The sequence below is a fragment of the Leucoraja erinacea genome, chromosome 36 (genome assembly GCF_028641065.1).
Source record: "Leucoraja erinacea ecotype New England chromosome 36, Leri_hhj_1, whole genome shotgun sequence".
Lineage (NCBI taxonomy): Eukaryota > Metazoa > Chordata > Chondrichthyes > Rajiformes > Rajidae > Leucoraja > Leucoraja erinaceus.
This window is the reverse complement of record NC_073412.1, coordinates 4,436,752-4,459,897: the sequence shown is the minus strand read 5'-3', so window position 1 is coordinate 4,459,897 and position 23,146 is coordinate 4,436,752. Positions and strand designations below refer to the sequence as shown.

The window sequence follows — 23,146 nt, the reverse complement described above, 5'->3', positions numbered from 1 at the left end:
TCTTGAACCATTGCAGTTCTCTATGGAAGGTCTTTCAGTGTTAATGTTTGCAGTTTGATGATTCAGATCCAAAAATGATAAAGGTATTTAAGAAGGAACTGCAGATGCTGGAAAATCGAAGGTACACAAAAATGCTGGAGAAGGAAATGGAGCTAAGGAAATAGGTAACGTTTCGGGCCGAAACCCTTCTTCAGAAACCTTCTTCTTCAGTCTGAAGAAGGGTTTTGGCCCGAAACGTTGCCTATTTCCTTCGCTCCATAGATGCTGCTGCACCCGCTGAGTTTCTCCAGCATTTTTGTCTACCTAATGATAAAGGTATGATGATTATATTCAAGACGCTAATTGACTTGGAGAGAAGTCTTCAGGTGAAGAAGACCCAAAATGCATCTGTCCATTCCAACCACAGATATGGCCTGGTCAGTTGAGTTCCTCCAACACTTTTTTTCCCCAGCAACTGCTGTCTTCTTGCGTATCCACTCTTCAGGTGAAGGTGTTCCTGTATCTCTGTTGCTATTGTCCTTCTTGGTGGTAGTTTGAAAGGTATTGTTTGTTTGCTTGTGTGAGCAATCGTGGTGCATTTTGTAGATAGTGCCTGGAATTACTGCCACATAAAAGCAGGGGAGGCTCAGCCAGTGAGCATATTCAATCAGAGAGAGAGATTGACTTTGATTATTTAGGAAATTAAGGAACGTGAGGTGATCCATGAAGGTAGCATGGAGGTAAGAGGGCAGCTATGCCACAGCAGACATGAGGGGTCAGGTGAGGGGTCAGGGGTCCTATCTGGGACCCCTGACCCCTCATGGGCTCAGAGGGGATAGAGCCTTTTCTGTTGTTGCTCCGGCACTCTGGAACACCTTGCCGTTGCACATCAGACAGGCCCCCTCACTGTCCATCTTCAAATCCACCCTAAAAACTCATTTTTATTCTCTGGCTTTCGACACTGGCTGAGACATTGCTCCTGTTTTTAGTGCTTTTAATGTCTTTTAATTTTTACTGTTTTATAGTGCTTTGTTTTACGGTTTTTAATGGTTTGTAATAACTTCTTGTCCATGAGTTCTCATGTACAGCACTTTGTGGCAACTGCAGTTGTTTAAAGTGCTTTATAAATAAAGTTATTATTATTATTATTAAGTTATTATTATTAAACATGACAATAAACTCTCTTGAATCTCGAATCTTGACTTGCATTTCATACATTTTTATGAAAGTTTATATATATTTTTTTTGTATTTTTTATTAGAAGCAATGTACAGTAGTATAAACCGTGGCATACGACATAATACATTTCGTGTACAACTTCTTGTTTTAAATTTAACAATAGAGAGGTCACAGAAGAAAGAAAAAGAGAGTAAAGGAAAGAGTAAGGGAAATAGTGATGTGTCGTTTGTAGAAGAATAGAGAGAAGAAACCCCATAGAGTTGTAAAAAACAAAAAAAAAGGAAAAAAGAAAAAACAGAAATGGGATATACCTACTTCATATCTTTCCACACCCCTCACCCAGTTCAGAAACGGTTAACTTCTAGAGTTGTGGTGCACCATATTATGCTTGTAATAAATCGATGAAAGGAGACCATATCTTTAAGAATTGCTCTGATTTTCCTGCTAGGACCAATCTCATATCTTCAAGATGTAGCATCTCAGACATGCTTGTGATCCACATTTTAAGCGTTTGGGGTGGGTGCATGTTTCCAAAATTTGAGTATACATTTTTTTTGCCATGATCAAGCCATAGCTAAGGAAACGTCTTTGAAACGAAGTTAGCTCGGAGCAGGCTTCCGTTGTTCCGAAAATAATCAATTCCATGCTGGGGTCCAATTTAATTTTAAATAGTTTTGTCAAGATTTCAAAGATTTCTTTCCAAAATTTATGGAGTTTTATGCAGGAGACGAAGGAGTGTGCTATAGTTTATGAAAGTTTATATACAGAAGAGATGTGTTGTGATTGAGAACTAAAGGCATTGACATAAAAGTCCAGGTTATTTATCTTTACAAACTATCTTTATTTCCTTACTTTATCTTCAAATTAATTATGAGACAATATTTTACAATTATTATATCATAGAAGCTGAAACATCAATTCCATTGTTTGACCAAACTGATTCTCCCCTCATAATATCATAATTGCAATACACATACCCCTCGTTATAACAGACCATGGTGTCCCTTATTGCAGATTGCCCACTATAATCGAGTAAGGAATTCACTCCAACCAGCTACAGTTCACTCCATGAAACAACAAGTTGTTTTCAAAAACAAAAGTTCTTTTGACCAGCAAAAAACGTATTTTGGTTGCTGAAAGCTAAAGTGCCAAAAAAGCTGTTCAAGAAGGAACTGCAGATGCTGAGGAAGGGTTTCGGCCCGAAACTGTGCCCATTTCCTTCGCTCCATAGATGCTGCTGCACCCGCTGAGTTTCTCCAGCTTTTTTGTGTGCCAAAAAGCTGTTAGTTACGTTGTTCAATAGAGTATCACTGCACAAGAATTGATCGAAGATCGATTGCTTGTCAATTTCCATGATCTTCCACAGCAGCTTGTGTTCTTCAGGAGACAGTGGTGTTTGATTGCTGTGGGGACACTCCATGTGCTATAACCAATATTGGTTATAACGAGGTCCATAATAACGAGGGTTATTATGGACAGTAAGAATTCCCACATCATGCTACATTAAAATTATTAAAATTTGCACTCAGGAGCCTGAATAGTACATGATCTAGAAAAAAGCTAAAAGCAAAGTTCAAGTTGTGCAGTTGGTTACTTGGTCTATATAAGCAATTAACTCCATTGACATAATTTGCAGTGACACCTGGACCCCACTATAAGTAGCTACCCTTTATCTCAATCTAAACCAGTGGTTCCCAACGTGGGGCGTACGCCCCACAGGGGGGCAATTTGATTTTTAAGGGGGGCAATTGAGCGCGACTGAGGAGGTCTGGGTCCAAATTTTTGTTTGATTTTTTAAAACAATTTTTTAGTAATTTCTTGCTCAGAACTTTAACTGTCTTTTGTTGATTTCATTTTTCTTTTTCATGGATGCCATGTTCTTTTGAAGCTTGTTTAAACCAAGGTATTGGCGTTTTAAGCTTCTTCAGCTGAAACGGAGTTCACTTTTTAAATGATAAGAATTATATATCACCACATGGGGGGGGGGCATCAGGATTTTAGAGGTGATTAGGTGGGGCATGGCCAAAAAAAGGTTGGGAACCGCTGATCTAAACTGTCATTCGTTATAGAATGGGTGCATTTGGTTGCTATTCAGTGCAGGGTGTTTGACAATCAAGACATTGAACCTGGTCGGGAATTGCTCTGCCAAGGACAAGAAGGCTCTGCAGAGAGTAGTGCGTTCGCCCGAACGCACTATGGGAACTTCACTCACCCCCCTGCAGGAACTATACAACAGGAGGTGCAACTCCAGAGCAAACAAAATCATGAGAGACCTCTTCCACCCCTGCAACGGACTGTTCCAGCCGCTACGGTCAGGCAAACGCCTCCGTTGCCATGCAGTGAGAACGGAGAGGTTGAGAAGGAGTTTCTTCCCAGAGGCAATTCGGACTGTAAACGCCTTTCTCACCAGGGACTAACTCTACAGAACGTTTTTCCTTCTATTATTTATTATGTAAAATAATATGTGTGTTATGGTTGTGTTTATAATTTGTTTGGTTGTTTTGTTGTTCCGCGAGCATTGCCACTTTCATTTCACTGCACATCTCGTATGTGTATGTGACAAATAAACTTGACTTAACTTGACTTGGTCTCAATGTTACGGTCTACTGAAAACATTGCTCCTCCCTACACTCCTATTTAGTTTGGAGACATAGACAAACTGCAGCAAGCAATTCAAAGTACCACACAATGCTGCCTCCACAAATCTTTAAATCCATTATCAATGGATTCCGTCAAGCCAACATCTCCAGCATTACGTTTCCGATCATGTTCAACCAGCTCCAGTGAGAGGGACACATCAAAAGTAATGCCCAACACCAGATACCCAAAACAAGCACTCTACCCCCTTCTCCATCACAACTGAGAAAATGTTTCAAGGATGTTGTCAGTGCTTGCTGGAAAAAAATTTAAACAGCCTCACACATTCATGGGAATCTTTGGCCAGAGGCCTCCCAAAATGATGGAGAGTCATACAGGAAGACACCAAGCACTTTATATCTCTTCAATGGAACCAGGCGGAGGCAAAGTGCCAACACAGAAGGACACGGGAATCCAATCAATCCATTCTCCCAATCTATCGATATCTGCCCCAGCTATAGATTTCCTGCAAAGATATTAGCCAGAAACGTCAAGCAATGAGATCATTCTTGACTTCGGGAAGAGGAGTTTAGAACATTATTTAATGGGTGCTATGGCATCTAAACTAATCCCTGATTTTCCTTTGCATGTAATTGATGCGATTTAAAATAAAAGTAGCCATTAATGTATAACTAATAGGGTCATTTTTGTACATTACGTGCCCAATTATCTGCGAAATCACCTTTGTAAATACCTCTCCCAATCTCAAATCGGTCATTGACTGCCAAGTAGTGATAACTGTAAGCAAATACACAAAAAGGTTTTCAGGGATTCTGGTCGCTGGAATCGCATTTCAGCATAATCTTGATCCCCACACCTTCCTTTGTGGTTTCAAAAGCTTTGATAGCTTCTTCCAAGGGAAAGCGATGTGTGACCAGAGACTTCACATCAATTTTCTTTGAAGCCAACATATCAATTGCCACAGGCCACCTAGATCAATCAGAACCAAGGAAAGATAACAATGTATAACTTTACATAGCCATGGAGAGATTATTTCACCTTGATTATTTTCCATTTATCACACTTGAACTACAGATTAGCTTCACAATGAAATAACAACAGCTACAGAGAGCCTTCAATAAAAGGAAAAAAAAGACTTCCAAAGTGTTTCACATTTGGTTTAAGATGGCATCAAGCAAAAGAAAGTTTAGGACAAATGGGTGTTTTCCTAGAATCGTTGTCCATTTAGCCCATGAGCCAATTTTCTTTCAATTCAGATGCAAAGCTATTGTTAAATTAGAAACATAGAAACAAAGAAATTAGGTGCAGGAGTAGGCCATTCGGCCCTTCGAGCCTGCACCGCCATTCAATATGATCATGGCTGATCATCCAACTCAGTATCCTGTACCTGCCTTCTCTCCATACCCCTGATCCCCTTAGCCACAAGGGCCACATCTAACTCCCTCTTAAATATAGCCAATGAACTGTGACCTCATCTACCCTCTGCGGCAGAGAGTTCCAGAGATTCACCACTCTCTGTGTGAAAAAAGTTCTTCTCATCTCGGTTTTAAAGGATTTCCCCCTTATCCTTAAGCTGTGACCCCTTGTCCTGGACTTCCCTAACATCGGGAACAATCTTCCTGCATCTAGCCTGTCCAACCCCTTAAGAATTTTGAAAGTTTCTATAAGATCCCCTCTCAAATTAAAATCTTCTGTTTAAAGATGCCTGTGGCTAGAAGCACATCACTAAGATAACTAGTTAGTCTTGTTCTTCACTCTTACAGTAAATACTTCCTCCTTAAAATCAATCATACAAACATGGATTAAAAGCAGTAGTAGGCCATTCGTTTGATTGTAGCAGATCTACTTGTGATCACAACTCCTGCCTTTCACCCTCTTGCTTACTAATAACATATCCACCTCTGCCTTAAAAAAAAATCATAATCCCCCCACCATCACGTCCTTCTGACAGTTAACTGATTAGTTTTGGATGCCACATTCATGTCGTAAAATGTTTATTTTACAAGTTTAATATAATTTACTTGAGTTTGTACTCAGTGTCGCTATTTATGAATCCCAAGATCCCATCTGCTTTCCCAATTTGGCACTTTCAAGGACTTATCCACTTACATACCAGGCCATTGTGCCAATTAGTTCCCTAAGCATTTACCATGAGTATCACTTCACACTTCGACAGTATGTGTTACATTTCTCTGCAACTTGCGTGCCTGTTTTGTTTACTTGCAATCTATTTATCCTGTTTCCGATGTTTCCGAGCTGTGTTGTCTACAAACGTAAAAATTGATTCAAACTGCTGCAAAAATATCAATCTGTTTGACGGCTACGGAAGTGAAGCACTCAAGTGAGATGCATATCCAGAGTCACTAATACAGGTTGAGATAGTTAGTCCAAGCATTTGTCCTCACACCACATTGTCCACCATTCTGCAAAAAACAACTGTGGGTCTGTTTCCACACTGTAAAGTCTGATATATTTCAAGATGTGTAAGTTTTTAAGTTAATGGGCTTCTGTAAATTGTCCCTAGTGTGTGGGATGGGATCGCATAAAACTAGTGTGAATCGATGGTCAGCACAGACTCGGTGGACCGAAGGGCCTGTTTCCATGCTGCATCTCTAAACCTCAGAACAACAAAAAATGATGCACAAACATAACCCAAGCATTAACTCCATCCCTATGTTTCGCCCATTCCTTCTCTCTTCCTCATTCATTCCACTCTATCCGGCGGCTGTCACTCTACTCAACAACGTACCTCGGTGACTGCCAATCACCACCCCCCCCCGGACACTTTTTATTTTTTTTAATTCAAATCGTTTGCTATGTCGCTCTTCCAGGGAGATGCTAAATGCATTTCGTTGTCTCTGTACTGTACACTGACAACGACAATTAAATTGAATCTGAATCTGAATCTATCAACACACACTTCTGTCCCATTCTCTCTTCTGAACTTCTCTCTCCTGGCTATATTCATCTTTACCCCTCCCTCTGGCGATGTCTAATCCCTTTCATTAGACAGCCTTGATGTAAAACAAACTAAGAGACAAAGGTTAAAAAAAGACACTTGGACAGGAACATGGATCGGAAAGGTCTAAAGATGGGCCAAACGCGGGCAGGTGGGGCTAGTGTAGATGGGGCAACAATGTCAGAATGGGCAAGTTGGGCAGAAGGGCCTATATTAGTAAGTTCCATGCAGAACTCTAAATGATGAAAGACGTTTTTTTATTGCAAATAGGGCAGTTGCAAACAATTCTAAGATAGTTACATGACTATTTGTATTTATCAACTAGAGTTTGTCAGATCAAAAATGCTGAAGAAATTACACATCTGAAACTTTCTTCTGGTTGGCAAATGTAACTTTTGGAACATGAAAGACCTCTGGTGAAGTTATGTGAATTAAATGAAGCACAGGAAAATTCTCCACTAGTTCATTGTAAACCTATTGAAACTATGGAATGTATGAATTGTTATTTAGTACTTACGTGTTGCAATATCTGAATACCCCACGGATATCTATCTCACGAATTCCCACTTCTAATATTGGAATATTTGCAAAAGGTTTGCCCAAACCAACCAGAACCAAAACGCCGCCAGACTTTGTTGCCTGTGAAAGCAAGCAAAATACACTTGATAAATTAAAATCTTCATTCAACATTTCCAGTAATCATTAAAATGCGTGCCAAAATTCTTCCAATGTATGCAACTATAATCAAGATGATTAGATAACAGAAATGTTTATTCAACATACCTTTGTGAAAATCTATTACAAATCATGCTTTTTAAATTTCGTATAAAGGATACAGAAATATTACAAAATCATCCAACTGTTTCCACAAATAAAATAATATATTAGATTAAGTAGGAGTACATCAAATGGATGCAGGATTGTGACTGAAAGAACAAGATGGCTCGTCAATTCTGGGCTGATTTTCATGTCAGTGATCAAGAATATATCACATAGATCAAAAACGTAGTAATTTGGGACATAAATCTGTGTAGATTTAGTAAACTGTGAAGTATGGGTTATAATTTAGTAAACTGTGAAGTATGGACATTCTTGCCATAGAGGGAGTGCAGAGAAGGTTCACCAGACTGATTCCTGGGATGTCAGGACTGTCTTATGAAGATAGACTGGATAGACTTGGTTTATACTCTCTAGAATTTAGGAGATTGAGAGGGGATCTTATAGAAACTTACAAAATTCTTAAGGGGTTGGAGAGGCTAGATGCAGGAAGATTGTTCCCGATGTTAGGGAAGTCCAGGACAAGGGGTCACAGCTTAAGGATAAGGGGGAAATCCTTTAAAACTGAGATGAGAAGAACCTTTTTCACACAGAAAGTGGTGAATCTCTGGAACTCTCTGCCACAGAGGGCAGTTGAGGCCAGTTCATTGGCTATATTTAAGAGGGAGTTAGATGTGGCCCTTGTGGCTAAGGGGATTAGGGGGTATGGAGAGAAGGCAGGTACGGGATACTGAGTTGGATGATCAGCCATGATCATATTGAATGGCGGTGCAGGCTCGAAGGGCCGAATGGCCTACTCCTGCACCTAATTTCTATGTTCTATGTAAAGAAATTACTAGCAGGAAGAAGCTACTTTCTCAGGGTAAAAGGCCAGTAGCATCTACATCTTCAGAATTAATGACGTATTAAAACAAACGAACTTTGATGCTGTCATTGGAATGTTATTACCTCCCAGAATATGTTCATGTCATCTTTGCAATCTATATCATGGCAACTGGATGGATGGGGGGGGGGGGGGGGGGGGGGGGGGGGGGGGGGGGGGGGGGGGGGGGGGGTGACATGACCAGGTCTTGTTTGGAAATCTGGTAGGAAATGGCTAAATTGTCATTTTTCAACATGGCAAAATCATCCCTGAACTCTTGAGGTCAGCAACTGATAGCTAACAAAAGGGATATGCCATCTTCAGCTCAGCTGCTAAGCCAGCTAAACAACTGTTTCCACTCACTGTTGCGTATTTTATATTGCACACTGACCAAATTCATTGAGATCATTTTCTTTAAAATTACATAGGTAATTTAATACTCGGTGGTACTCACATGAATACCCGCTTGCATACATATTTCCGCCCCAGTGCACTCAATAGATATATCAGGCATTGCTCCACCAAGGGCTTCCTTCACTTTTTGGCTCAGATCCTTGGCACTTGTGTTTTTCTCTACGGCAATGGTGAAATTAGCTCCCATCTGCTTTGCCTTTTTCAGTCGGTTTGGTGACAGATCTGTAATAGAGTAGCGTGTTTCCTTTACCAGGGTTACATCTGGGAAAGCCTTACAATGGCAGTATACAGTGCCCTCCATAATGTTTGGGGCACAGACCCATCATTTATTTCTTTGCCTCCGTACTCCACAATTTCAGATTTGTAATAGAAAAAAAAAATCACATGTGGTTAAAGTGCACATTGTCAGATTTCATTAAAGGGTATTTTTATACATTTTGGTTTCACCATGTAGAAATTAACGTTTAAACATAGTCCCCCCCATTTCAGGGCACCATAATGCTTGGGACACATGGCTTCACAGGTGTTTGTAATTGCTCAGGTGTGTTTAAATGCCTCCTTAATGCAGGTATAAGAGAGCTCTCAGCACCTGGTCTTTCCTCCAGTCTCAACATGAGGACCAAAGTTGTGCCAATGAAAGTCAAACAAGCCATTATGAGACTGAGAAACAAGAAACAAACCTAACCTTAGACTTATCAAAATCAACTGTTTGGAACATCCTTAATAAGAAAGAGAGCACTGGTGAGCTTACTAATCGCAAAGGGACTGGCAGGCCAAGGAAGACCTCCACAGCTGATGACAGAAGAATTCTCTGTATAATAAAGCAAAATTCCCAAACACATATCCGACAGATCAGAAACACTCTTCAGGAGTCAGGTGTAGATTTGTCAATGACCACTGTCCGCAGAAGACTTCATGAACAGAAATACAGAGGCTACACAGCAAGATGCAAACCACTGGTTAGCCGCAAATGTACGATGGCCAGGTTACAGTTTGCCAAGAAGTACTTAAAAGAGCAACCACAGTCTGGAAAAAAGGTTTTGTGGACAGATGAGACAAAGATTAACTTATATCAGAGTGATGGCAAGAACAAATTATGGAGGAGAGAAGGAACTGCCCAAGATCCAAAGCATACTGTAGTGACAGATTTCCATGGCTACTACATACCACATCATCTGTGAAACATGGTGGTGGGGGGTTGTTATGGCCTGGGCATGTATGGCTGTTGAAGGTACTGGCTTGCTTATCTTCATTGATGATACAACTGCTGATGGTAGTAGCATAATGAATTCTGATATGTATAGGCACATCCTATCTGTTCAAACAAATGGCTCAAAACTCATTGGCCGGCAGTTCATTCTACAGCAAGTCAATGATCCCAAACATACTGCTAAAGCAACAAAGGAGTTTTTCCAAGGCTAAAAAAATTGTCGATTCTTGAGTGGCCAAGTCAATCACCCGCTCTGAACCCAATTGAGCATGCCTTTTATATGCTGAAGAGAAAACTGAAGGGGACTAGCCCCCAAACCAAGCATAAGCTAAAGATGGCTGCAATACAGGCCTGGAAGAACATCACCAGAGAAGACACCCAACACAACAACTGGTGATGTTCTTGAATCGCAGACTTCAAGTAGTCATTGCGTGCAAAGGATATGCAAATAAAACTTTAATTTACATGACATTGCTGTGTCCCAAACATTATGGTGCCCTGTGTATTATAGACTGTGTATATAACACTGCTGTAATTTCTACATGGTGAAACCAAAATGTATAAAAATAGCTTTTATTAAAATCTGACAATGTACACTTTAACCACATGTGATTTTTTTCCTATTACAAATCTCAAATTGTGGAGTACAGAGGCAAATAAATAAATGATGGGTCTTTGTACCAAACATTATGAAGGGCACTGTATAATCTACCTTTCAGGACAAATGCAAAATATTTCAGGCTGCAATATTTATGGCTGAATAAAAAAACTTGGAACTGCATTTGCTGGTTTACATAAAAGGACACAGAGTGCTGAAGTAACTCAGCAGGTCAGGCAGCATCTCTGGAGAATGTGGATAGGTGACATTTTTGGTCGGGACTATGGAACAATAGATTGGAAGGGGTTCGGCCCGAAACGTCGCCTATTTCCTTCGCTCCATAGATGCTGCTGCACCCGCTGAGTTTCTCCAGCATTTTTGTGTACCTTCGATCTTCCAGCATCTGCAGTTCCTTCTTGAACACAATAGATTATGGTTATCTACAACCAGTCAAATTTAATCAGCCTCAAGCACTGCCTCGAGGACATAAAATGTTGGATGCCACAGAACTTCCTCCAACTAAACGAGAGCAAGTCTGAGGTCATCCTACTCGGCATTTACGACCCCATAAAACGATAACAGGCAGCCTTGGAAGCCTAACCCCCTTAGTCAAACCGCACGTCAAAAACTTTGCCGTGATATTTGACTGTATTAAAGTTTGACAAGCAAGTCAACTCTGTGGTAAAAGCTAGTTTCTTCCAGCTTCGTACAATAGCTAAAATCAAACCATTCCTCCAAAGCGACGACCTTGAAAAAAATCATCCACGCATTCATCAGATGTGGGGATGGGGGGGCAGGAAGAAGAAAGGAAGATGCGGAGACAGTGGGCTGTGGGAGAGCTGGGAAGGGGAGGGGAAGGAGGGAGAAAGCAAGGACTACCTGAAATTGGAGAAGTCAATGTTCATACCGCTGGGGTGTAAACTACCCAAGCTTAATATGAGATGCTGCTCCTCCAATTTACGGTGGGCCTCACTCTGGCCATGGAGGAGACCCAGGACAGAAAGGTCGGATTCGGAATGGGAGGGGGAGTTGAAGTGCTGAGCCACCGGGAGATCAGGTTGGTTATTGCGAATTGAGCAGAGGTGTTGGGCGATATATATGTGTTATGTGTTTTCTCCCACATGTCAAAGTTTCATCAACTACATAAACAATTGTATTGCATAAAAGAACATAGGTTCTGAAAGCACGCAATGAGTTAAGAGCATTCTTTTGTCCTAGAATTTCTTGTGTACTTATGACAAATGATGACAAACAACATACCACAGATCAAAATCTGAGATGCTCCCATGGCCTTGCAAACAAGGAGATTCACAAGTCCAATTGTTCCTTAAAATATAAAAAAAAAAGACATGTTAGAAACTCATTTGGCCAGGAGAGGGCGAATTACTAAATTTCTCTCCTTCCAAACCCCCCCCCCCCCCCCCCCCCCCCCCCCCCCCCCCCCCCCCCCCCCCCCCCCCCCCCCCCCCCCCCCCCCCCCCCCCCCCCCCCCCCCCCCCCCCCACCCCCCCCCCCACCCCCCCCCCCCCACCACTTTCCTGCCTTGGTTTCACTTCCTCTTTCGTGAGGCGTGCACACCCTAAATTTTTGGACAACTTGTTCTAAATTTTTGGACAACTTGTTCTATTTGATCTTCCGTTTGTGCACGTCGAGTTGATTGCATTAGTCAAAACAGGGCGGACCAGGTGCAGGTTGCAATCTTCCACCCCCCTTGGCTTCACAATACACAACTTTTCAAACTCACCTCACATCTTCTTATCTCTGGCCTTTGTTCCAATCTGCCCGTCAAAACCACCCTCGTCTATATCAACCCATTACCTATACCCTGCCTCTCCCCTTGTCAGTTTTCTTTTCCTGCCCCCCCCCCCCCCCCTACAAGCAGTCTGTGGAAGGGTCTTGACATGTTACCTATCCATGGTCTCGAGAGATGCTGCCTGACCTGCTGAGTTACTCCAGCACTTTGTGTCCTAGGGAATTATTATTAGCAACCTGAAACATCTGATCAACATTTCCTGTGAATAATTACGTGACCATCTGATTAGACTGTGGGTTCGTGATCTCGACTGGGAACAAAACTCACTATGTTCCCCTGCCTAAAATTGCCATAAACAAAGAAAGAATTACTTCCACAAAAAAGCTGGAGAAACTCAGCGGGTGCAGCAGCATCTATGGAGCGAAGTAAATAGGCAACGTTCCGTGCCGAAACGTTGCCTATTTCCTTTGCTCCTTAGATGCTGCTGCACCCGCTGAGTTTCTCCAGCTTTTTTGTGTAACCTTTGATTCTCCAGCATCTGCAGTTCCTTCTTAAACAAAGAATTACTTCCATTTGATGAATTATAGAAATACGATCTATGTAAAGTTTAGTTTGTATTGATTATGGCCTTCAATACATGTCCACACATGCAAGTAACAATAGATTATATCCCTCCAAAGTAGCACACAGTGACAATTTGAGAGGCACCATATATTCAGTAAAGCAGATAACCAAACAGATCTGATTGTGCAAACTAACTCGTGCTGGGGTTTCAAAATAAAATTACAAAATTAGATAAGAAAGGAACTGAAACACCAAGAATGTTAATAATCTCTTATGTAATTAATTATACTGGGGCAGCACAGTGGGGGCTAGCGATAGATTTGTTGTCTTACAGTGGCAGAGGAATGGATTGGATCCCAACTACGGGTGCTATACGTATGGAGCTTGTACGATCTCCTTGCGACCACATGGGTTTCCTCCCACATTCCGAGGATATGCAGGTTTGTAGGTTAATTGGCTTAACATAGAAACATAGAAATTAGGTGCAGGAGTAGGCCATTCGGCCCTTCGAGCCTGCACCGCCATTCAATATGATCATGGCTGATCATCCAACTCAGTATCCCGTACCTGCCTTCTCTCCATGCCCCCTGATCCCCTTAGCCACATCTAACTCCCTCTTAAATATAGCCAATGAACTGGCCTCAACTACCCTCTGTGGCAGAGAGTTCCAGAGATTCACCACTCTCTGTGTGAAAAAAGTTCTTCTCATCTCGGTTTTAAAGGATTTCCCCCTTATCCTTAAGCTGTGACCCCTTGTCCTGGCTTCTGTAAATTATCCCTCGTGTGTAGGATAGAACTAGTGTACGGGTGATCATTAGTCGGTGTGGACTTGGTGGGCTGAAGGGCCTGTTTCCATGCTATATCTCTAAACTAAACTAAAACAATTAACTGCTTACCTGCTCCTAATATAAAAACTTTGCTGCCAATTGTTACTCCTCCTCTGCGGCAGGTATGAATAGCAACGGAAAGAGGTTCAACTAAGGCACCTTCTTCAAAGCTCACAGATTCAGGGAGCCTGAAATGAGCAAACATAAAAGTTTCCTGTCAAAAGATGACCATGATTGAAACAGAGCAATAGACAATAGATAATAGGTGCAGGAGTAGGCCATTTGGCCCTTTGAGCCAGCACCGCCATTCAATGTGATCATGTGCTTCATTCAATAAGTATCCAGACCAGATTGTTGGACAGACCTCATATATCCTGGATGGAAAATTGCACACGGAACTCACCATCTCAACTCTAATAGGCGTTTCTGCGATTGGACACCAATTTCTGAAATACAACATTAACCTCAATTTCTCCATGGTTTTAACGCAAAGTGGGTTTTAAAATAATTGACGTGGATGAACTCAAATTGTTCCACACTATATCCCATCCACCATGACCTTGTTTATTCACTTCATTTATTTAGCTCTTTGCTCATCTCATAATCTGGTGTTATCTCCCTGAAGCATTTCTGCATGTTCTTCTCAATTCTGCTTTGCATCATCAGCAAATATGGAAATACAGCACAGGGGACATTGGTATAGATTGTGAAAACCTAGGCCTCCAGCGACAAACCATGTGACACCACAATGAACAAAGCCTCCCAATCCACAATTGGGCACATTATTTCCTACTCTATTTTCTGTCTGTTAACCAACCTTCAACTCGGATCATCAGCACAATTTCCCTCCCCTTTGCAATCCAATCCAATTTTGTGTTATATTTTGTGTGACACGATTAAAAGGTCGTCTGAAAGTCCAAATACACCACATGAAATGGTTCACCCTGAACCTTTCTACTTGTTCCAACCTCAGAATATTCCAACCGAAATGTCAAACATGATTTTGTTTTCATAAATTCATACGATCTATTCCTGTTTTCTAAATGCTCATCTAAATAATGTGAGATAGCTTTGAAAACATAATTACATTAAACTCAGATATGCGTGCAAGGTGCACTCTTTTAAGAAGAGCACAATAAAAGCTGATCATTCAAACCTGAATTCCCATTTCTTTATTACTTGCTGGGATAAATAAGAATTCGATCAGATTAAAATTTTAGATATGCAAAAGATTACAGTATTCACACATGGGAGTGGTTGAACATTCCATCCAACTGAGTGAAACTGCCAGGATCATTTCTCAATGTAAAACTCACTTGTAGCAATAGTTGGCATTGTGCAAGTTGTATCGGCAAAGTTGCCCATCATCAGGAGGAGTTGCAGAGAAAAAAACTGACGGGGAGAGGTTGTACCGTCCAATTCTGCAATACTCATCATTTTCCCTTGGGACCCCCGGTTCAATTGCAACTCTGTCACCTGTAGTAGAGATAATGCTAGATCACATAATGTAAACACAGCAATATAGTGATATACCGTGTGAATCATACCCTGAGCAAATTACCTCAAAAGATAGACACAAAAAGCTGGAGACACAGCAAGCTTCTCTGGAGAGAAGGAATGGGCGACATTTCGGGTCGAGGCCCTTTTTCAGACTGGAGAAGGGTCTCGACCCGAAACGTCACCCATTCCTACTCTCCAGAGATGCTGCCTGTCCCGCTGAGTTACTCCAGTTTTTTGTGTCTATCTTCACATACATTGGCATCTGTCGTCATAATAATACTTATTGGATTAGTGACTGACCTGGTTTAAGATGTTGGACTCCAGATCCCACTTTAAACACAGTTCCTGAGGCTTCATGTCCCAGGACCATTGGTTTTCTCAGAATAAAATCTCCAATTCCTCCATTTTGCCAAAAATGGACATCAGAGCCACAGATCCCGACTGAATGCATTTTCAGCAAGACGTCTGAAAGGACCGCATAATTACCAACAATTAAAATCTCGTAAATCCTGTATATCAACTTTGGCCCCAGTTAGAGACGTCATGGCAACTCCGTAGAAACGATTTGTCAAAATAAAGAACTTTAATGTTAGATTTTTGAGGAGAAAACACTCACACGACGTTAAAACAAAAGGCTTTGTCACAATACAGTAAAACACACTTGAAAGAATGCTGATGTTGTAGCCCCAGAGGCTGTAAATAATACAGAATTAAGTAAACCAACTCACCATTTCAAAGAACCATTGATTCGGATCCAATCAGGTTTGCAACTCTGCCACAGAACTGAAACATCTCTTATGAATGTCACTAATGGCATTCTTTGTGATTGCGACACAGATGATCTATTCCTTCTCATCCTCTTGGCCAGTCTGAAGCTTTTTTACATGTCTAACAACATCATTCCTAACTGTTGTCTAATTGGGTGGGAAGACGTTCATTTGGTTCCATTTGTGTTTCTCTTAACCTACTCAGCTTTCTCTTCCAACACTGTTATCTCTGCTAATCCTCTCTCTCAAAAGAAAATACAGTATCATTGTCCATATGTAAGCTGATGGCATCCAACTTAACCCCATCATTATATCTTTTGAGTTTTCACTTATACCCAATTATCAGGCTGAGAGAAGTTCCCTAGTCATTGCCCGTGCATCTGAATAAAGCAGTTACAAACTTGCCAAAATATAAAACTGCTAGAGAAGATTATTAGTACATATAATATACTATATTGCTATATATAAGAGGGAGTTAGATGTGGCCCTTGTGGCTAAGGGGATCAGGGGGTATGGAGAGAGGGCAGGTGCGGGATGCTGAGTTGGATGATCAGCCATGATCATGTTGAATGGCGGTGCAGGCTCGAAGGGCCGAATGGCCTACTCCTGCACCTAATTTCTATGTTTCTATATCCATGGAATAAGCAAGAGCCCTAATGGCCAAACCATCTCTCAACTATGTATCTGCATCAATTCTACTGCTGCAGCTCCAGTCCAAAGCTTTAATACCTTGAGACATCCCTTGTCCGATCTACTTCTAGTTAGCTTTGATCTTATTGCTTCCAAACTATGGTATCCAAAACTATTGGTGTTGTGCTTTAGGTCCTATTCACCTATGCTGTGGTTTCAAATCCCTGTATACTCTTTATCACCCTCAGGCATGTAAACCTCAAGGAAGTCCGTTCTTTCCAAATCTGATGAGTGGCCATATTTCTGGTTGCATAAGATTTGGAATTTCCTCATCAACTTATTTGCATCTTGGCCTTTCATTCCTTCTTTTATGCACTCCTTAAAACATACCCATGACTATGTTTCTGGTTATCTTCCCCAATATCTTCTCCTGTGGCTTTGAGTCAGATTTTGTTTGATAATATTCACGCTAAGTGAAGGCGTTGTACAAATAAAGGTCACTTTTTGTTGAACCGGCTTGAAATCTTTTTCTGGTCGACACAGATAGAGGTAGTCATGTAGAAACTGTTGAAACCAACCCATGAGATAGGCAGTAAAAGCTGTGAAAAGATTAGTCTTCCGAAGAAAATAATTAGAAACAATTTATTTCCAAGTTAAATAAGGTAAACATTGCATAGTGAAGCTTAACATATTCTTTACCATGTTGTGCAAAGGCAAGATGTACATTTCGAGCTACAAATTTAATTGCCTACGTTTATCTAAGTCTTAGAAATGAATCATCTTAATAATGCCTACATCAGACCACATACAGTGTAAGGGTTTAGTCAAAGGTGCAATTCACAAAACTATCCATGGGTGATACAAATTTATATTGGTGCCATTTTAGTATAGCATAATCCTTCAGTCAAATAGTAAGTTCATTTTAAACGATTTTTTAAAACAATTTTAACATTTTGATAAATACAGTTGCCCAGTTTCTTTCTCAAGAAAATGTGATTAGAAGTCATTTTGTTCCTGCTAGTCATAAAATGCACTGAGACAAAAGATTGAACGTCACAGTTCTGCATTTTCAAATCTAACTATACATGGCTGCAGTCCTGAGTGATTGTCTTAATAGTTTAATTGTATTGGAATTCCATCAGATTAAACCTTTCACAAAAAGCTGCACCCCTCATATTAGATTTAGATTTCTCAATAGACAGTAAAATGTTTTGCACAAAAATGAAAAAAATTCTCAGGATTACATTATCTAACAGGGAGGTTTACTTAAAAGCGGAAAAAATTGGAGGCTATTAATTGGGAGGTTAGAACTGGATGATGATACAGATGAAAAGCTTTTGGGCACAGACAGAACCAGAATTGTCAAGTTTTAACACTCCACAGTTATTGCTTAGTCTGCCGTGTATCTCTAGTGCTTTCAATTTTTATTTCAGATTCAGTAATTTAGCTCGATTTAGAATTTAGTCACGAACTAGACGTCTATATATTATAGCCCAAAATTTAATGTATACTTATTTTAAGTTTCAGTGACAAGTATATGAATTATTAAGGCATGAAAAACTTACCGTTAGGACCTGGTTCTAGAATTGGTCGATTTTCCTGTGAATAAAACAAGGATAAAGGAGCGTACTTGAGAAAGGTTTGAACCATGTTGGTTGTCTCAAATATTATAACCTCTAATTTAAGTCACAAATAAAGTGGAATGATAAGCAGTACAGGGCACCCATGTTTATTTATTTGAAACTTTAAGGCAATTATGAATTACCTCCATATTGCGATTAGGATATGGTTCTAGTCTTTTGGATTTTGAGCCGAGTGAAATGAACGTTGTTATTCATTTGTATTTCATCTTGCAATTAAGTCCATTAATTTGAATGGTTCAATATCACCTTGCAAGCTATAAAATCTGTACATTTTGGTGCTCATAGGCATGTAAGAGAGAATGAATTACAGCAAATTTTACGGGGGCGGGGGGGTTGGGATTGATATGTCTTCACTGAGACTAGCAGGAGTTGCATACAAGACTCTTTCCATTGTGCTTTCACAGACTACTAGCAAGAGGTATTATTTTCTAGATATTTTTTCCTTCACTTTTAATTGCTACAAAGGATTTAACTTCCAACATAATTTCTGGTAAAATGTTCTGTTTCTTAACAACTTCTTATGAGACATTTTTCTTAAACCCTTACTTTGTTCTTAGAAACATAGAAATTAGATGCAGAAGGAGGCCATTCGGCCCTTCGAGCCTGCACCGCCATTCTTATGATCATGGCTGATCATCCAACTCAATTCCCGTACTTGCCTTCTCTCCATACCCCCTGATCCCTTTAGCCATGGGCCACATCTAACTCCCTCTAAATATAGCAATGAACTGGCCTTAAACCTTTGGCAGAGAGTTCCAGAGAACCACTCTCTGTGTGAAAAAAGTTCTTCTCATCTCGGTTTAAAGGATTTCCCCCTTATCCTAAGCTGTGACCCCTTGTCCCTTCCCCAACATCTTTAGGTTCTCAGTTCTCAAAACAGAAATGTGAACAAACATTAGAGATAACCAAAACTTTACCTTCTCAGTTCTAACAATTGTCAAACCTTTGATGTGTCCCATTTGAACAAAATGTCAGGGTCGTGTGAAGACTTATAGAAGTTATTTTTGCTCTACCATTCCACGCCCCAACAGTTTGCAGAGCCAGCATTCTTTTCTTGAATCTTACAATTTTGTAGACCCTAATTTACAATTAAAAAATTCTCCAGCACTGTCTAACAAGCCTACTTTAAACATGTTAATCTAACCCTTTGTATGTAGCATATTAGATAGCATAAAGTATTAAGTACTACAAAATTATTAATGGTACCGAGAACTAATAAGTATTTGTAGTAAGTGTGTTTTGATATTCTTTTAATGAATTCTTTAATATCTTGACAACAAAAGATCTCTTTTTTTTAACCAGAGTTTTGATATCTAATCGCAGTCATGACAAATATTTACAAAGTTAATGTGTGAACATGTTCTAGGAACAAGTGGGATCATTTATGAAGCTTGTTGCACAAGCCAAACATGTGATAGTTATACTGCCAATTTTTTTTTTCAGCTAAAAATCAAAGAACCATGTACAGACCATTTCCCTGCCACTGTTCTAATAGACGACACATCTTCTCATGTATGTCTAATATCCAACATCCATTCCGAAGTGTTTAATATTAAATGTAGCTGAACACGCTATCCTTCACTTTTCAATTTTAAAGTAACAAGGTAAGAATTTGATAACTTTATTAATTATCTTTCTTGATTAGTACTGATGTCAGAGGTTATGGGGAGAAGGCAGGAGAATGGGGTTAGGAATGAGTCTTGATTGAATGGTGGAGTAGACTTGATGGGCCGAATGGCCTAATTCTACTCCTATCACTTATGGCCTTAATGTTCTAGTAATTACCAAAATAAAATAAAATCCTCTAATATTTATGTCAAATTTAGAATGTTACAAGAAGCTTGATCATATATTATCAATGAGGAAAAAGTTCAATTATATACTGCCTCTGTATTTTTCGTCCCCCTCCAAAAATCAGTTTTATTCATCTCACTTTCTGTAGTTCTTAAGGCATAAAATGAAATAAGATAAAAATTAGTTACCAGTCTCAGATCATTCTTTTCATAGAGCACCACAGACAGGTTTTCATGCTGCGCCATCTTCAATCCTGCAGATTAAAAATGTTTGTCGTTCACTTGTACCCTCAGCCAATGACCGATTCTAAATGAGTCCAAAGGCTCTTTTATTACTAACCGGATCCTTGAGCTGAAGCCCGAAATGTGTGCTTTTGCCAAATAGAAACATTTAAATAATATTACACAAGAACGAAGCATAATAGGAATTTAGATGCATTTCACCAATTACAGAGATCTGTGCACTAGTTATAAATAATGGACTAAAACAATGAGTGAGGCCTGAACTAAATTTAAAATACTATGATCAAATGAACTCCTTTCATTCTTCTCATTTTCTTTTGCCCACATTCACAGAGGCATAGAGCCATGCAGCATGGAAACAAACCTTTCAGCCCAACTCATCTATGCAGACCTAGATTCCCCATCTAAACTAATCCCATTTGGTTCTTATCCCTCTAAACCTATGTACCTCAATTGTTCATAGGTTTCCTTTTTAAAACACAACTTCTGCAAAACACAAACTGTTGGAATAACCCAGCGGGTCAGGCAGCATCTGAGTATAGAAGCTGGGATGTAATGTTAAAATTGTACAAGGCATTGGTGAGACCAAATCTGGAGTATGGTGTACAATTTTGGTCGCCCAATTATAGGAAGGATGTCAACAAAATAGAGAGAGTACAGAGGAGATTTACTAGAATGTTGCCTGGGTGTCAACAACTAACTTACAGAGATAGGTTGAATAAGTTAGGTCTTTATTCTCTGGAGCGCAGAAGGTTAAGGGGGGACTTGATAGAGGTCATTAAAATGATGAGAGGGATAGACAGAGTTGATGAGGACCAGCTTTTCCCTTTGAGAATAGGGAAGATTCAAACAAGAGGACATGACTTCAGAATTAAGGGACAGAAGTTTAGGGGTAATATGAGGGGGAACTTCTTTACTCAGAGAGTGGTAGCGGTGTGGAATGAGCTCCCAGTGGAAGTGGTGGAGGCAGGTTCATTGGTATCATTTAAAAATAAATTGGATAGGCATATGGATGAGAAGGGAATGGAGGGTTATGGTATGAGTGCAGGCAGGTGGGACTAAGGGGAAAAAAAAGTTGTTCGGCACGACTTGTAGGGCCGAGATGGCCTGTTTCCGTGCTATAATTGTTATATGGTTATCTGTGGAGGAAATAGATAAGTGATGTTTCGGGTCAGGGCCCTTCTTCAGACTGAAATTCCCTCATTCATTCTTTCCACAGGTGCTGAATTACTCCAGCACTTTGTGTTTCGCTCAAGATTCCAGCATCTGCATGTTCTTGTATCTTTGCTTTGATCTCTTTACCAAAATCAAGCCATTTCAAATGTATGCAAGGTAAAGAGTGAAACTATTTTCACTGTTTGAAAATGCAACAGGACCAGTTTCACAATTTCTGTCTTTCCAAAATCATGTGATGTCCCACACCCCGTTTGGAATGTCTGAAACCGGTTCTCAAACCACCCGCATCACCCTATATCAGAGAGTTGTATTTACTGGTCTCCATTCTCCACCCTAATCATTTGCATTGAATAGAATACATCTGATTTTATAATTGCATTGCCTTTTAGATTCACTACAAATCCACATTTTAAATAAAATCTAGTTTCTAAAATTAAAATGTGCCCAACCCCTTGTTATTTCTCCTCTAAGTTTTATTTCATGTATATTCGCCTCTAAATATCTTGTACTTTACCTACAAATCTGTCAATTGCTCTGAGACAACTGCAGGAGATTGTCACATCTCTGGTTTGGAAACAACTATTGGTGTTTACACATGGTGTTTACTTTAGTTTCGAGCTACACGGTTGCTTTGGGCCGCCGAGTCCATGTCATGCAACAATCACCCGTACACTAGTTCATTACGACACATTAGGGACAACTTACAGAAGCCAATGAACCTATAAATCGGCTAATAATGGGGAAAAAAGCTTATACTTAAATTCTGGAAAAATGCGCCCACATTGAAACATTACATCTGGAAGAGATGAGATTCCTCTTAGCAGGTAAAGCAGACCAATTCCAAAAGACGTGGTCTATGTTTCTGGACCTATTACAAGTATGAGGTGCAATAGTAATTAAAAAAATAAAATAAATAAATGGTATCAGGACCTGGTAACGGGAGGTAAAACAACAAAAACAGACTTGGTTGGTAGTCCCCTTTCTGCGGAGTTTAATGTTATAATAGAGCAATTGTTCCTATTTTCTTTTTCTTTCTTTTCTAGGGTCTACTTTCTCACTTTACTTCCTTCTCTAACTTCTTATCCAAGGGGCTTTCTTTTCCCAACACTCTTGCACTTCACGACTCTTGCGCACTTTCTTTACTTTCTTTACCTCTATCTTTTTCTTAAAGCTCAAAAAAAAAATGAAGCGGAACAAGAAATGTATTAAGATATATGTGTTGTGTAGTATTGTAATTTACCGTACTTCTAATTTAAAAAAAAAAACGATAAATCTGCGCGTCTTTGGGATGTGGGAGGAAACCGGAGCATCCGGACGAAACCCACGCGGTCACAGGGGGAACATACAAACTCTGTACAGACAGCACCCGTAGTCAGAATTGATCCCTGGTCTCCGCCACTGTAAGGCACCATCTCTACTGCTGCGCCACCCCTTTATTAGAAACATAGAAAATAGGTGCAGGAGGAGGCCATTCGGCCCTTCGCGCCAGCACTTCCATTCATTGTGATCATGGCTGATCGTCCCCTATCAATAACCCGTGTCTGCCTTCTCCCCATATCCTTTGACTTCAATAGCCCCTAGAGCTCTATCTAACTCTCTCTTAAATCCATCCAGTGACCTTGCTTCCACTGCCCTCTGTGGCAGGGAATTCCATACATTCACACCTCTCTGGGT

The 23,146-nt window shown here is 40.2% G+C and overlaps 1 protein-coding gene across 1 annotated transcript in view; it reads right to left on the bottom strand.

Moving 5' to 3' along the window:
• Positions 1-1,423: 1,423 nt before the first annotated feature.
• LOC129713462 (sorbitol dehydrogenase-like) overlaps positions 1,424-23,146 on the bottom strand; it is a 25,394-nt gene continuing 3,671 nt past the window's right edge. The window contains exons 2-10 of the mRNA XM_055662507.1: positions 20,243-20,307; positions 18,183-18,216; positions 15,521-15,685; positions 15,037-15,196; positions 13,790-13,908; positions 11,837-11,902; positions 8,809-8,990; positions 7,233-7,354; positions 1,424-4,725 (exon numbers count right to left, since the gene is read on the bottom strand). Coding sequence (XP_055518482.1) covers positions 4,560-4,725; positions 7,233-7,354; positions 8,809-8,990; positions 11,837-11,902; positions 13,790-13,908; positions 15,037-15,196; positions 15,521-15,685; positions 18,183-18,216; positions 20,243-20,299 — 1,071 coding nt within the window. The 5' untranslated portion in view covers positions 20,300-20,307 and the 3' untranslated portion in view covers positions 1,424-4,559. The remainder of the gene's footprint in view (positions 4,726-7,232; positions 7,355-8,808; positions 8,991-11,836; positions 11,903-13,789; positions 13,909-15,036; positions 15,197-15,520; positions 15,686-18,182; positions 18,217-20,242; positions 20,308-23,146) is intronic.